This window comes from Apus apus, chromosome 15 (assembly GCF_020740795.1).
Source record: "Apus apus isolate bApuApu2 chromosome 15, bApuApu2.pri.cur, whole genome shotgun sequence".
Classification (NCBI taxonomy): Eukaryota; Metazoa; Chordata; class Aves; order Apodiformes; family Apodidae; genus Apus; species Apus apus.
Genome location: NC_067296.1, coordinates 6394305 through 6408853, shown reverse-complemented (window position 1 = coordinate 6408853; position 14549 = coordinate 6394305). Strand labels below are relative to the sequence as shown.

Below are 14549 nucleotides of genomic sequence, written 5' to 3'. Positions count from 1 at the left end.
ATGCTTAATACTGAACACAAGCCTTGGTTGACAGCACTTAAATGAGCCTGGAAATCTTCAAATTTACAGTATTGGGAACTGCTGTGTAACTTCTAGGATAAGACTTCAGGGCAAAGTGTACCTATATTCAGTCAACTTTCAAGTTAAAGGAGTCAGATTTTGGCAACTAAACCCTGGCTTCCCTTTTGCATATGTAATACTCCAACTTCTAAGCACTTCACTGTTCACTGTCAGGGGATCATTTGAAAAATGCCTCCACAAGTCACATCCCAGCTATTTCTTATTTTCTAACATTTGATTTGTGGATTACAATCCAAACTGCACTTCCAAAGGTCACAAGGGTGTAACAACCATTTGAGGCACTACAGAAAACCATTACACAACTCAGGGCTTGATTTTCAGTGACTCTGAAAAAAGCCCAGTATGCACTAACCTTTAACAAGATTTGCCAAGAATAATTGCAGATTTTTAAGTTCCAGTGACCACAAGATTACATGTTCCATACTATTTCTTCTGGTAATGGTATCTGCATTAACACAGCATGCATTTGAAGGAGGACAGAGTATCACGTTGGCACAACAAAACCATTTAATTAAGGGACATCTGGGCCATTAACAGCTTGTCTGTTGGGGGAGGCAGCATCTCTCTATATTGGGTTTCAAATCAAGTTCTGCATGAGATGTTAAGAAAAAGAGAATTTGCTGCAAGCAGGACAACACAGGTCTGGTGGGTTTTGTTTACTATGTAGTTAAAGGACCACTGAATTATTTATGAAAGACTGACAGTTTATTTGTAGAGTGGCAGACAATATTTTTGAGTGAGATGTGGGCTTGTCAGGTTAAGCATAAAAATGCTGAAGTAGAGCTCTCTCCTGAGCTGACCAACACTCAAATAACTTCTCTAACTTGTTTCCCTGGAGAAACCATAAAAGTAAGGTTATTTTGAAAAGGAGAAAGAACCCAAGAAAATATGTTTGCCAACAGAGCATCTACCACCTAAATATGTGTGATAACACTAGCACCATGTAGTCATCTTCACTTACCACTCTGTTAGCAGCTACAGCCAAGTCTTTGGCAAGACTCCTCTCAAAGTAAAGCTACTTTCACTCAGAACAGTAGGATCCTTTGCTCTCAGACAAACTCTCCTCTGGCACACTCTAGGCTCTTCCTAGGCACAGAGCCACCATCACCAATAGGAACGGCAAGTGGCTCACAAGGAACTGAACATAGATCTTCCTTGAAGCATAAATCAGGTAACAATGCCACACAAGCATAAAGATAATGATTTTAAAAGCCCTGAAGCCCAACATCTGAAGGAAATTTAGAATGTTATTTAAGCCCTACACACGATTAAAATCAGATAATGGCCACCATTTCATGGCAGGACCACCTCCCCTATTTCTACACCATTGATATGAATATTAACACAACACATGCAAAAAAACCCAAACATATATAAAGACTTGGCCGCTGGACAGACAGGGAGAAGGACAGGTCCCCTACAGTAAACTTTCCCATCTTCAGAGCAGTTACAAAATTACAAGCACCCTTAAAACCAAAAAAAATCTCTCAAGAAAACACATCTAACAAATAAAAGATCCTGAACATGGGGGGAAAAAAGTGTCCCTAGTTCAGGCAACCATTTAAAAGATGTAAAACTGATTTCAATAGCTAGCACGTTACTAGACAAGTGCAAATAGATTATTTTCTAAAAAATTCAGTCCTTAAACATCAGTAAAACACAAGTTCAATTTTCTTTACAGGATCACTTCTGCCCAAAAAAATGCCCTAACAGCCTCCTGACATCAAGTCAAGAGACTTCCGAAAAGGTGGATCTACTTTTAGTGACTGCTCCTTATTATCAGACTTGCCTCTTACCTCAGGAGTGGGTGCTGAATAAGCAAGGCTGACCTTCTGTGTCACCCTTCCCTTCCCTCTTGCAAAATGCTCTAAAAATGGATAATCACAGCCCAGTATGAATTAACCAGGCGCTGATTTTGTCTCGCTATATTAGGTGTCTGCACTCAGGCGCTGGCGGGGGGGCTGCGGAGGCCTCTGTGAGGAGAGGAGAGGTGAGGGGCTGCCCCGTGCTGGTTCCAGCCGGTTCCACGGGTGACCTGCAGCAGGACTTCACTGAGCCTATCGGAGCCAGTGACACCTCTGTGAAAACACGTCTAAGAAAGCGCAAAACTCAGTGCGGCAGAAAGGAAACAATGCGAGGGGAAACGGCCCCGTCAGGGCTGCGCCAACGCCTGAGAGAAAAGGCGGGAAAAGGAGGTGCCAGAGCAGATCCCCCTGCAGCCCCTGAGGGACCAGGCTGGAGCCCGCTCTGACAGGAATTGCTGCCCACAGAAAGCCCACCCCTGAGCCGGGGAGAAGTGTGAGGAAGAAGTGGCAGAAAGGAAACGTTATAACTTCACTGCAGTCCCCCATTCCTCACACCACTCTGGGGGAAGTGGAGGAATAGGGAACCAAAGGAGAAAAGCTGAGCCTGGGAAAGGGGGTGGGCAGAGCGGTTCTAGTTCTTCCCTTTGTTTCTCACCATTGAATCCTATTTTAATTGGTAGTAAACTAACCTTCTCCAAGCAGAGACTGTTTTGCCTGTGATGGCAATTGGTAAGCAATCTCTCTGTCTTTATCATAAACCACCAGCTTTTTAATCTTCTTTTCCCCCCCTGACCTGTTGAGGATGGGGAGTGGGAGAGGTGCTGGGTTCCTGGCCACTGGCCAAGGTCAACCCACCACACATACAAAATGTTTCTTACTCACCTCAGACTGAAGAACACACTAAAACTGAAAGAAACATAGCAAAACCAAATCAATCCATTGCAGTAATCTGCTTCTGACTGAAAATAAAAATCTTCCCTTTTTTTCCAACTAACTGTAGAACAGCTGAGATGAACTTTTACTCTCTAGCAAGGAACAGAGAACTGTGTTAACATGGCCTGGAGTCTGCAGGACATGCAAGGGCTTCCCCCACTACATAAACACTTTTACCACAAAGCTGTCATGCATGTTTTTTCTAACATGTGCATTGCATAACACTGAATCATTACTTCTGTCGCAGACATCTACTCCTAACATGCATCCTGAATGACTTTTTAAGTTGCAGTGAAAAGCAGGGGAAGAGCAAACCAGAAAGCCCTCAAGAAGCTACACTGCTGCTGCAGGGGCATGGGATAGTGGATTCTGCTCCATCCAAGAGCATCCACTCCTGTACTGGAAAACAGAGTAGTGGAAACCAGACCTGTGATTCTTGCAACAGTAAAATGGACAACGGAGTCTGCTTACAGATACTCTACTGCCACGGGCCAACACTTCACTGCCACTCCAAATGGCCTGTTTCCCATTTCTAAATCTGGTTATAAACTGATGTCTTCTACTTAATATGTACATTGACTTTTTACTCTGCCTACTTGCACATGACATGAGTGCTGAATTGGTTTCTTAAGGGAAGGAAACCAAAATCCTCATTCCACTCCCTCCTGGTATTGTGATGGCTCATGCTCTCCCTTTTTATACTGAGCTGCTGTGAAACCGCAGTACTGGAAGGACATAAGCAGGGTCAAAGTTTTGTTATTCCAGCAAAATCAAACTGATGACACTACACAAGTGCTTGGACACTGGAATAGTTCTCCGCTGGGAAAAAAAGCCTTGTCAAGACACTGCTGTGGCAAAGACTGTGAACTTTGTGAGGTTTAAGCTGTCAGCAGTTGCAGATATTCTCTAGAAGCATTTTCATCTGAACTCTAAGTCCTGGACCCAATTATTTCAACACTGTGATAAAGCATAAAAGCAATCAGTAACCAGAGTGTAACTTTTTTAGCAATGCAGTTCCTCCCCAATTACCAGGATGCAATACGTGCAGTTTGGAAGAGAACTGAGCGTCAGCCTGGGTATTACTGCGTGTCAGAGCTCCTCCTCTGGAGTCCTATCAAGTGACTTTCCTCCTGGAACGTGTCCTAATGAATTCCACTGAAGCCTGCAGGTAAAATCTTTCCCCAAACATTTTTCCCTGATTGATAGTTTTAGAGCCTTCCCTCACACTGCTTCAGCTGCTTTCCAGACCTTTATTTTTTTCCTTTCTGTAAGTCTGCAACAGGAAGTTACACACGGTTTTTTCACTGTACGTTTCTCTTAAAACTGACATATTTGTATTGTAATGAAGCAACCCCTGGGTATTAGTGACAAATTAGTCATCAGCTAAAGAACATTTTCTTTTCTATACCAGGTGGAAGATATCAAAATCTCTAGAGGAATTTTGCCTACTCTGCTACAATAAATCACCACATAATTTTCTTTTTAAGTGACTTAATTTTACAGCCTTTAAAACTTCACCACAAAGAACCCCACAACTGTGCTAAGATTAAAATAGTCTCATGAACTTGATCAGTGATCAAAGAGAACATGTACTTAATTTTATTTTGAAAATCAATGTGCTTTTACTTTTACATTTTAAATGTTATTTTTAAAATAATGAATTATTTCTTGCTTAGGGAAAAAAAGCATGGATAGAAGTATCACCTTCAAAAAGTTGGCAAAACACCTGTTCCATTTTTTAATTATCTTCCTTAACAGGGAACAATATTTTTAGTATCTACAGGAGATACCACACAGTCTGTAAGGTGAAGTCTTGTGCTGGCTATTCTTTGTTGGAGAACTTGTAAAGGAGCAACCAAAGTAGAGAAAAAAAATGCCCCCAAAACGTACATAGTTTGTCACAGACCAGTGAAATACAGAAAAACATTCAGGGAAGGAAAAGCTTTACCTCTTGTCATTTTTTTCCCAGAAACTGATCAGTCATATTATAATAGTAATATGTTAAGAAGTTGATAATCAAAATGTTAACTTCACAACCATGCAGACTTTGTGTCATTTCAGTGGGGTTTTCTACTAAATAAGACAATATAAATATTCCATAGTTTATAATTAATACAAAATACTACACAAGTGTCTTACATGTACTCTTCATCATAAATTAAGTAGATTTTCCATGTTATAACAGGCTCATTAAGTAACTCAGGCAGTCAGAGTATATTTCACAACAGAAAGTAACACTTAGGACCAAGACAGAAATTTAAGAGTCCTGTCCCACCAGCAAATAAGACAGTGTCTATCAATAAATACTATACATTAACTCTACATGCAATTTTTTTCTTCCTCTATTTGCCCAGGAAAACAAATGAGGAGCAGTAGATTAAAAAGCAGAAATGTAAAACCAAAGCGTTAAACACGACTAGATATTTAAGATCCCACAGTGCTTCTTACAAGCACAATGCACCACTCCCCCGTGTCTCCCAGGGGAGTTCCTGTTCCAATAATTACTTTCTGTCTGCTCACAAAGTTCAAGTTCAAAACAATATTCATTTTCCACTTCCTGTCCTAAAGCAGGGCACAATGCTTCTGTGCATCGTTAAGCAACCATCCCGCTCCACCACAGATACAGTTAAACCACTGTTGTGATTGAATAATCCTGATTTGTGGCAGGGGGGACTGGGGGAAGGGGAAGCACTGGGCTTTAAGAAAGAAAAAGCCAGTCTCCAACATCAGTGCATCTGACTTTTAGCACAAGCATCCTTCACTACTTTCGATTCCAAACCAAGCATTTGCCTCCACCCTCCACCCGTACTTTTCAGGGGGACATAAGTGGTGTTTCACAACTAATCTAGCCCAGAAGTTTTGCTGGATCTCAGGTATTTCACAGAAGACTCGGTTTGCTTCCCTAGTCCCTCTCCTCATCCATTTCTCTTCCTCAAATTATGTTCATCTGCTGTAGTGAACAGGAAGGATGGCTGCCAAACAAACAAAATTAAATAATACATAATTGAATTAGGCAGAATACACTTTCTTTTGAACCACAGCTTAACATTTTCAGGTGCAGAGATACTGAAGAGGGCAAAGTCATTTTAAGGAAAGATTGCAAAGGCCCGACAAGGTTTTCATACAGAAGATGTCTTACATTGCCTAGTACAGGGCTACACACATTCACAGCATTGCTGAATGATTATGTATTTTAGGTGAGAAAGCTAACCTTGTCTCTTATTCAGAGAGAATTGAATTTTTTTAAAGACAAGATTCCACTGAAGTAGATATTTACACAACAGACTACCAAGGCTAAACAGAACAAGGATCTTTCTAATTTTATTTCAATAAATGAAAATTGGTGCCTGCCTTGATTTCATGCAACACAAGGAACTCCACTAGCACACTTAAGAGTATTAGGCCAGAGGAGCTATTATACCAGGTACTAAGTCACACTACTGCAAAGGTCTTTTGGAGTTTACATCCACTGTTACCAGAGGGGCTGCAATACCTCCCTCTCAGGGACCTGTACTGGCTTCCCACCCGATTTGGATCTGTTAGCTTTTGCCAACTTCTGCTGAAGACCTTTGCCAAGCTGCAAATAAGGCCTGTGAGTGTGGACAGCACAGAAGGACAAGCAACTCCTGCTCCCATTTTGCAAGGCTCAAGCACTGAAGAAGTAGAAAATTTATCTATTTTGCTACAAGCATCAAGGCTGACTTACTGCTAACTCTGTAGTCCAGTGGAGAGGAGTAAGATCAATGTAGCACTTAGCAAATGTAAGCTAGCAAACCACACGCTTTTATGAATTCAAAAAAATAGATTTAGCCTATTAAAAATGGGAAAAATCTGGACACAGCAAAGATAACGTTCAAATATTTTACTTATAAAAGTGTCATGTTTCATAACAAATGGTGCTTTTTTCATTTGTTAAAGGGTGGAAAACCAATATATCTTCCTCAAATAAAAAGTATTGCTCAATTCTAAAGAAGATTTTTAGTTGTTTCAGCCACAGAAATGGGAAAAAAACCCACTACATTTGCATAGCAATACTTTAGTTTACTGAACTGAAATTTACAAAACTGAAGCATGCATTGTCAGCATTTACTGAAAGTACTTTGTACATAATCAGATCATCAGTTAGTTAGAATTAAACTCGAGAGATGGTAATTCAGCACAGAAGAGCGGTCGCAAAGGGAATCGAACTGGCGATACAGATCTATACTCAAAACTGATCAAAGTTATTTCAAAGTAGCTGTAGGACAATTACACAGCAAAAAGCTGAATCAAACTTGTCATCAACAGATGTAATTTGCAGTAGAGGCAAAATCTGCCTTTAAGAGAGCTCATGAGCCTCTCTGCGTGGTGCACAGACTTAAGTTGTAAATAACTGGGGCCCTCAGATTGCTTTCTTACTCAACCTATCTAAAAAAACAAACAAAAAAAAAATTCAGATGTCTGCCCCACTTTCCCCTCACTGTTTCTTGTGGGTGCCTGAGTAATCCTAGAGGCATTTCCAGTTTTTAAGACATTTGCTGAGTTTAAGAAATGTTCCCCACGTCCCCTTGTCTTTGTTCTGAACTACCAGGCTTTCCTACTCTGGTTGAGTTTCTCTGTGAAGTCTGCCCTTTCCAGGATGGAGTGAGGTGTCAGCTCTTTGTGGGTTAACTAGTTACTATCTGGGCTGATTACCATAAAATTGTTCTTTTTAGTTGGGATATTTATTTATCTGGTCTGTCTTCTTTCTCACAAGCAGGGATAGCAAATGAGAATTTCTGCACCACGAGATCAAATGCCAGAGTTAGGCACTAAACAGCATAAAATTACCATTTTTCTTAAATCTTTCTGCACATCTAAGGAGGGGCAATTACATCTGGACTTTAATTACTGTAACCCAGGAAAGTAGGAACCCACTGCCAGGGACAAGCAGTAGATAGAAAACTTGTCTGTGGAGTGGCTTGGCTCTGGCCAGGCTTCCAGTCTGTAGCACTGGCTTACTTAAAAACAGTCCCAAAGAAGTCTTATATTGTTAAAATAATTCAAGACTTCCATTTCCCTGAATTATTAAGTGGGGTTGCAGCAAAGGCAAGTTGAGGTTCTCGCGTGCATCAATTTCCTCTCCAAAAAGCAGAGGGGAGATGAATGACACCAGCATTTCATGTAGCACTCATGCAAAGACACGAACGTGAAGAAATCTCAGGTTTGTAACCAAATACTTTAAACCTTCATTTCCTTAAGAGGAAACCAGCTGGGAATAAGTTTGAAATGGGCTATCATCAAGGAAGTTTCTAACATCTGAAAAACAAACTTCAATCAATTTCTACCAGTCTTTGTCCATCAATAACAAACCCTTCACCTGCTTTTCAAATTGCCAAGGCCCAAATCATATCCAGGCTCTCTCGGCCTCAATCCCATTTTCACTCTTTGTATTCAAGCCTGGCAGCAACAACAAAAAAACCCCCAGCAGTATTTCAAATAACAAAATCCCACACCCCAGCAAAACATGCACTCTGCTTCTAGAAAAAAACGTCAGTCAACAAATAGGGACAAATTTCACAATGGCTGAGGTCATTCCCTTTAAGTCATTAGGGTTTGTGGGTGAGTTTTCCTGGTGGTTTTAACGTTGGTTTCTGAGATTGCAGTTATGCTTATTTATGCATTTAAGGCGTATGATCTAATACACTTAGGTTTAACTACTTCATTCTTTTGACATTCTTTCCAAATTGTAAGAAGGATTCTTGGTGTTTTCACTGCCTTGGTAAAGAAACAAAATTGCTGTCCACATAATTTCTTAAAAATACAGAACAGAGTAAGCACTTGTTGAAAAAAATGCAAAGAAAAAAAACCCATAGACAAGACAGTCCCCCCCCGTGTAACACTTCTTCTCTATCCTCCTAAGAGAACCTACTATTTTTCAGAAATGGCTGTTTTGCTAGCTTTTAAAAAACAATATTCACGCCCTCCATGTACTTCAGTTACAACTTATAATCAACACAGAAGTTCAGTGTTTTGGGTTTTTTTAAATCTCTTCTATTTTTACTGTTTTGCTTTTAAAAAACTGCACATTTGCGGTAGGCTTCCTTCACATTGCCTCTTCCACAGTCACTCTGATCTCTACAATAATGCTCACTTTATTCAATGCCTTTTGGTTATGATCTACCAGGGGGTCCTTGCTTGATAAAAATCATAGGGAAAAAAAAACAAACTTCAAAGGAAATTTAAATTATTTTCCCCCTCCAAAGCAAAAAAAAGACCCCAAACAGCCCCCGCCATCCAAATCTGGCTGCAGAAATTCAGACTTATCAGAAACAGTCATAAACATTTCCAAGAAGCTCAAATAAAAAATGAAATTGTGTATGTAAGTGCCTGTGTCCACATTTCTCCCTCGATACTGTGTGTGTGCCAGGGACAGAAGGGCCTGTTCCTGCTCCATTCCCTGCAGATGGAGGTGCCACCTCTCCTTGTCACCCTCAGCTCAGCATCACCACCAGGGACATTTGTTTCGAGTCCGACTGTGGCCCAGCCACATCGACAGCAACAAAACATTACCCAGTGGCACACAAAATGCTCTGAACTTCCAAAGCCATCAGCCCCCCATCTCCCTGATTCCACAAAATACCACAACACGCTGCCCTGAACTTTGCGGGCACCTCAACAACGTCCCGGGATCCCCTCTACCCCGCTGCTCCTCCCTTTCTCCTAGCCACTTTCTCTAATTGAACCCCAACTAAAACAAACCTCCACAAATTACAACAAACTTTCCTTAAAATTCCCCATAAACCTTACCCGCAACCCTGCAGCAGGCTTCTGGCTTTCCACAGAGCCTCTGTACATAAACACAAGGGAAAATACCTTAGCACGGCACTAAAGAAGTATTTCCCAAAGAAGCAGAGGTGACAAACAGAATGAGAGCAAAGCCAAGATGCCATCTCGACTTCAGGCAAACAACCTCTTCTGACCTCTGGCAGCTCCCACACACTATTAAACAAAAAGTATTCTCTCCGTGTTAATGAACCATGCACAATCTAACAGATAACGCTGATGTTAAATAAACATGTTTATATGTGACTCCTAATGCTAGGACTTAAGCAACTGCAGACAATTTTAAATGGGAAGGATAAGCCCACGTAATCTTACTCCTCTTGTTTTACACACCTTTGAAATAATTCAAATACGTCATTAAATCCCAAGTAGAAAGAGTGAGTGAGAAGAGGTTTAACGATTTTTAATTAAATATTCACTCTGTGACACACACACACACTGGAACCATCTATGCAGTGACTGCTATTTTGCATCAAATTTTCCTCTCACACCTCTTGCAGTTGAGAATCAAAAGAAGCTCAACAGCTTCCTGAAGAAGGGAACTGGATCTGACTTTGTGTGCTGTAATAAAAAAATATTTCGCAAGACGACTACATAACCCTAAATCCTTATTCCCACTTTCTCCTCCTTCCTGCTTCCAATACTCTGGTAGCACCAAATCTACCTACAAATGACAACACCTCCAGGCCCCAAAAGGCCCAACTTAGATGAGCAATTATTTGCATCCTAATTGAGGAGCTTATTCTCACCTGATTAAAATAAGGTGTTTGTTAAACATCATTAATTGAGTTAAGACCTGCAAATAAAGACAAAGTATTGTTTTAAGAATTAGACTGTTTTCTGAGGAGATCTCTTAAAAACAATCCCAATCAGGATGGTCAGTAGAAAAGGGAGGGAAAGAGATTTACTGACTTCAACCTGTTCATATCAAGGTGAATATTATGTCAAGAGGTTTGAGTAGTTATACTTTTTTTTTTTCTTCTTCAGAGTAGATACACTTAAAAAAACCCAACCCAAGCAAACTTAAACTCATTACTAAATTAAGCCACTGAAAAGGAGGATGTTTCTAAAACCTGAATGGCTTTACTTTTTGTATATGCCATTGTTTATAGTGCTGGATTTCTGTTTTTTCCTTCTTGGCATAACTATTTTTCTGTCCCATGTAGTACAATGTTGTGAAATTTAACAAAAAGAACCTGACTGTTCAGACACAATGTACTAATCAAGTTTATACGGCCATTACTGTGAATAATACACATGCACACAGTAACTCTGCAGTGGAAACAGCAGTACAAGATTTCCACACTTGATCTGCCAAATGACCCCTCCACTTAGGGGATATATTTAAAATCTTCATTTTAAAACTACAGCATTCCATGGTTAATGAAAAGGATTTGAATTTGGAACTTTATTTAACACTCCGTCCCTAATAAAAGTTACTCTGGCAAGGCAAAATTAACTAAAAACCATTTTCTTAGCATTCTAAGAATTTTTGCTAGTTTTCACAAAATTTTAAGAGCATTTTTCACTGCACAAGTAATCTTAACAATCATTTCCACAGATTAAGCCTAAAAACCTGTGAATTTATTGCAGAAGGAATTTACTGCAAGGAACAATTAGTCTTCAGCACTGTTCTTGCTTGTTCTCCAGTTGAAGACACCTTAAAACCATCCGGTTACTGCAAAATTTGGCACAGAGGAAACAAATCTTAGTGAAGAGAATTATAGCTGATTTCAGAATAGCTGTTCTACTACTACACTTAATAAATAACAGTTGGGAAGACAGGAGAAAATTGCTAAGTTCTTTTAATTGTTTTCTTTGTCAGCGATGTGTACATATACACACTGACATACAAACAGCCTCACAGACTTCAGGAGGATGCCTTACTGGCTTGAAACTGAACATGCAACTATGTATTTTCAGGATTAATAGTTAAATTATTACATTTTCAGAAAAATCTAGCACACTAGCCAGCTAAGCACAACACCACAGCTACACACAAGATTCTTTAATCAATATTCTGAGATCGAGTTCTTCATATGAATACCTGAGTTTAATTCCTTTGTATAATCAAGGCATATCAACACACATCATGTAGTTGAGTATGGGATTTATCGTTGGAGGGGGAATTATCAACAACATTTTTATTTCTCCCTAATGAAGCTTTTCTAATGAAATTTAAGACTGCCGAGGTTGTGAGATATTTGAAACAGGAGCCCATTTTCAAACATTTCAGCCAAATAATGGTGATAAGATTAGTGAGTCATGGGAATCAAGTCTCTATGTAGTAGTATAAAAGAAAATGAGCTGAGGGGAGAGGGCTAAACAAAGCAAAGAAAAATTAATTGATGAGCCTAAAACCAAAAGTGTGCACTGCTGGTTATTTAGCTAAATGTTTTGACCTGGTGGTAGGGGAGTAGAGGATGCACAGGAATCATCTGTACAATTCAACTCAGTATTTGTCTCAGTAACTACGCAATTTAATTTCACATCATACGTTCAGATTATGATTTCTTAAGAGATGTAAGTTACAATAATTCAATCAAGTTATCAACTGCTGTGCCATTTCGAGTGAATGTTCAAAATATGCTTTAAAATTTTCTGGAATGTTACCAAAGCTGGGACCACCGATTATCTTCAAGGCATTTGTACTGCAAGTCCTTCCTACTTGCATGTGTAACATTTGAGGACACGCAATGCCTTAAATTTCAAAGTAGAAAGAAAAATGCAGCTTTGCAGAAAAACAGAAATAGTTTATTCATATCAAAAAGGACAGGGAGAAATAATTTATCCTGTATGTAGCAACACGTAACACAAAACAATGTAGCACTAAACGGATGAAAGTCGGAAATACTAGTTTAGACACAGAACAACTTGTTTAAATACACGCAATTTGGGGGGGACCTGATTGCCCTAACACACACGTATGTAGGCAGGCAGAAAGAATTTACAAATGCTGTCTCAACCTATTGGGGTGGGAAAACCTCTCTATGGAAGGCATTTCAGATATAAGGAATTCTCAGTAAATTAGTAAAGTCCACAAGAAAGATTAAACAAGAAACCATTCCTGCCACTGCCTTTACCAGCGCTAAGGGATGCGTGAATTTGATATTGCACTGAACAAAATTCCTGTTAATACACTTGATGTGGACCAATAAACTATTGGTTAACCATATGTATTTTAACAATTACAATTTTATACAAATGTCTGAAAAGCAGTGGTTGTATACCATGAATAATTTCCTTCAGAGGCCATCCACTGGGCTCAAGCATAATTCAACACTCAAAAAAAAGTTTACTTAAACTGCGTAAATCACACTGGAAGTTTTCCTCATGATAGCAACCGCGGAAAAAAAAAAAAAAAAGAAAAAAAAGAAAAAAGAAAATAAAAGAAAGAAAGCATTAACTCGTTTTATTTAAAATCACGCTTTAGTTTTTAAAATAACTACTAAACGAAGCCACTGTAAAATCAAAGGCGACGCTGCGCACCTCTTAACTACCTCGAGTCGTTCTTGCCGCAGCTCGGCAGGCAGGAGCCGACGCGCTGCCGCGCCTCACGCCACCAACGCTCCGCACCGCGCTGCTCCGCGCCCGCGGACGGCAGCTCCCCGCTACACCCCGACGTGTTTCGGGGGAAGCGCCCTGCTCCGCGGCAGCGCCCTCCGCGTGCCCCCCGCTCCGCACCGCTCCGCGCACCGCCCGGCACTTTCACACCCGGGACCGGCCGCGGGCAAAGCCCCGCTCCGCAGCCCGCTGTCGTCGGCCCCCTCCGCGGGCGCGGGAAACGACGCGCGGAGAGAAGCGGCTCCGCGGCCGTGCCCCCTGCCCGTACTCACCGGAGGTGCAGCGCGGAGCCGCAGCGCTGCGGAGTGTCCGCGCCCGCTGCGGGTGCAGTGAGCATGTGCGAGGCAGGAGCGCATGCCCGCGGAAGGGAGCGGAGCGGGGCGGCGGCTCCGCACCCCGCGCTGCGCCCGAGGCGCGCCCACCCCCCCTGCCCGCCGCGCCTCCCGCTGGAGCCCGAGGGCCGCGCAGGGGTGCGGAGCCGTGCGCCCGGCCGGTCCGCCAGCACCGCAGCGCGGGGGACGGCGCGGGGATTTTTAATCGGTTCATCTGACCTGTTGCTTCCCCGGTAGCGAGGCCGGAACAGCCGGCCCCTCGGCCCCCGTTCGGCAGCCTGTCACCGGCACCGCCGGCCCCTACCAGCGCGGCGGGGCTCGCCCCGCACCTACCGCAGGCGTGGGGCCGCGGCGTGTCGCAGCCTGCGCCCTCCGAGTGTCCCCGCCGCGGAGGAGGAGCCTCCCGCCGCTCCCGCACGCCGCGGAGCCCGGCCGGAGCGCGGGGACCCTGGCAGCCCCTCTGCTATTGTCACAAACCTGCTCCGTGCGACCCGCCGCCACTCTTGGGGCTGGAGGGAGAGCTGTCCCCGCCGCTTCCCCTGCCTTCTCCAACAAAAGCCGGTCAGTCTCCTCACTGATGGCAGGTACTCTCCTAACACGCTTTTTTTGTTGTTTGGTTTGGGGTTTTTTTTTTGGTTCACTTTCGTAGCTACAGTTTGTCGGTGCTACCCATGTACGTTTAGCTGCAAGTTTTTTTAAAAGATAGTCACGGTTAAAAAACTTGAACACCACTTGAATACCACTTTATCGCTAGCTTCTGCTTCTGTGAAAATAATCATTCTCACTGCAGTCCTTGCCTTACTGATCTCTAGTGACAATTTTTAAATACCCGTTTTAAAAGACGGGCTTCTGTGAATGCCTGGTTTTCCTACGCGCTCGGTGCCACTGAGCCGTAGGTCCTGCAGACCTGCAGAAACAGCTCTGCTTGTGCGAGCCATCCCTCTGCACCCAGGGAGCATCACACAGCTCCTGGCTCCCCAGAGGGTGGAACACCTCCCCACCCACCCAGTAATCATGCTTCTAGCTCTGA

General features: G+C 42.3%; 1 protein-coding gene across 8 annotated transcripts in view; it reads right to left on the bottom strand.

The window, feature by feature from the left end:
- The window catches only part of EYA2 (EYA transcriptional coactivator and phosphatase 2), a 95097-nt gene extending 81078 nt beyond the window's left edge, over window positions 1–14019 (bottom strand). For 4 of the 8 annotated variants that reach the window (XM_051633000.1, XM_051633007.1, XM_051633006.1 and 1 more), the window contains exon 1: window positions 13460–13536. In XM_051633000.1, the coding sequence (XP_051488960.1) occupies window positions 13460–13524 (65 nt within the window). In that variant the 5' untranslated portion in view covers window positions 13525–13536. The other 4 variants (XM_051633004.1, XM_051633003.1, XM_051633002.1 and 1 more) reach the window with 4 other exon arrangements.
- Between the last annotated feature and the right edge of the window lie 530 nt (window positions 14020–14549).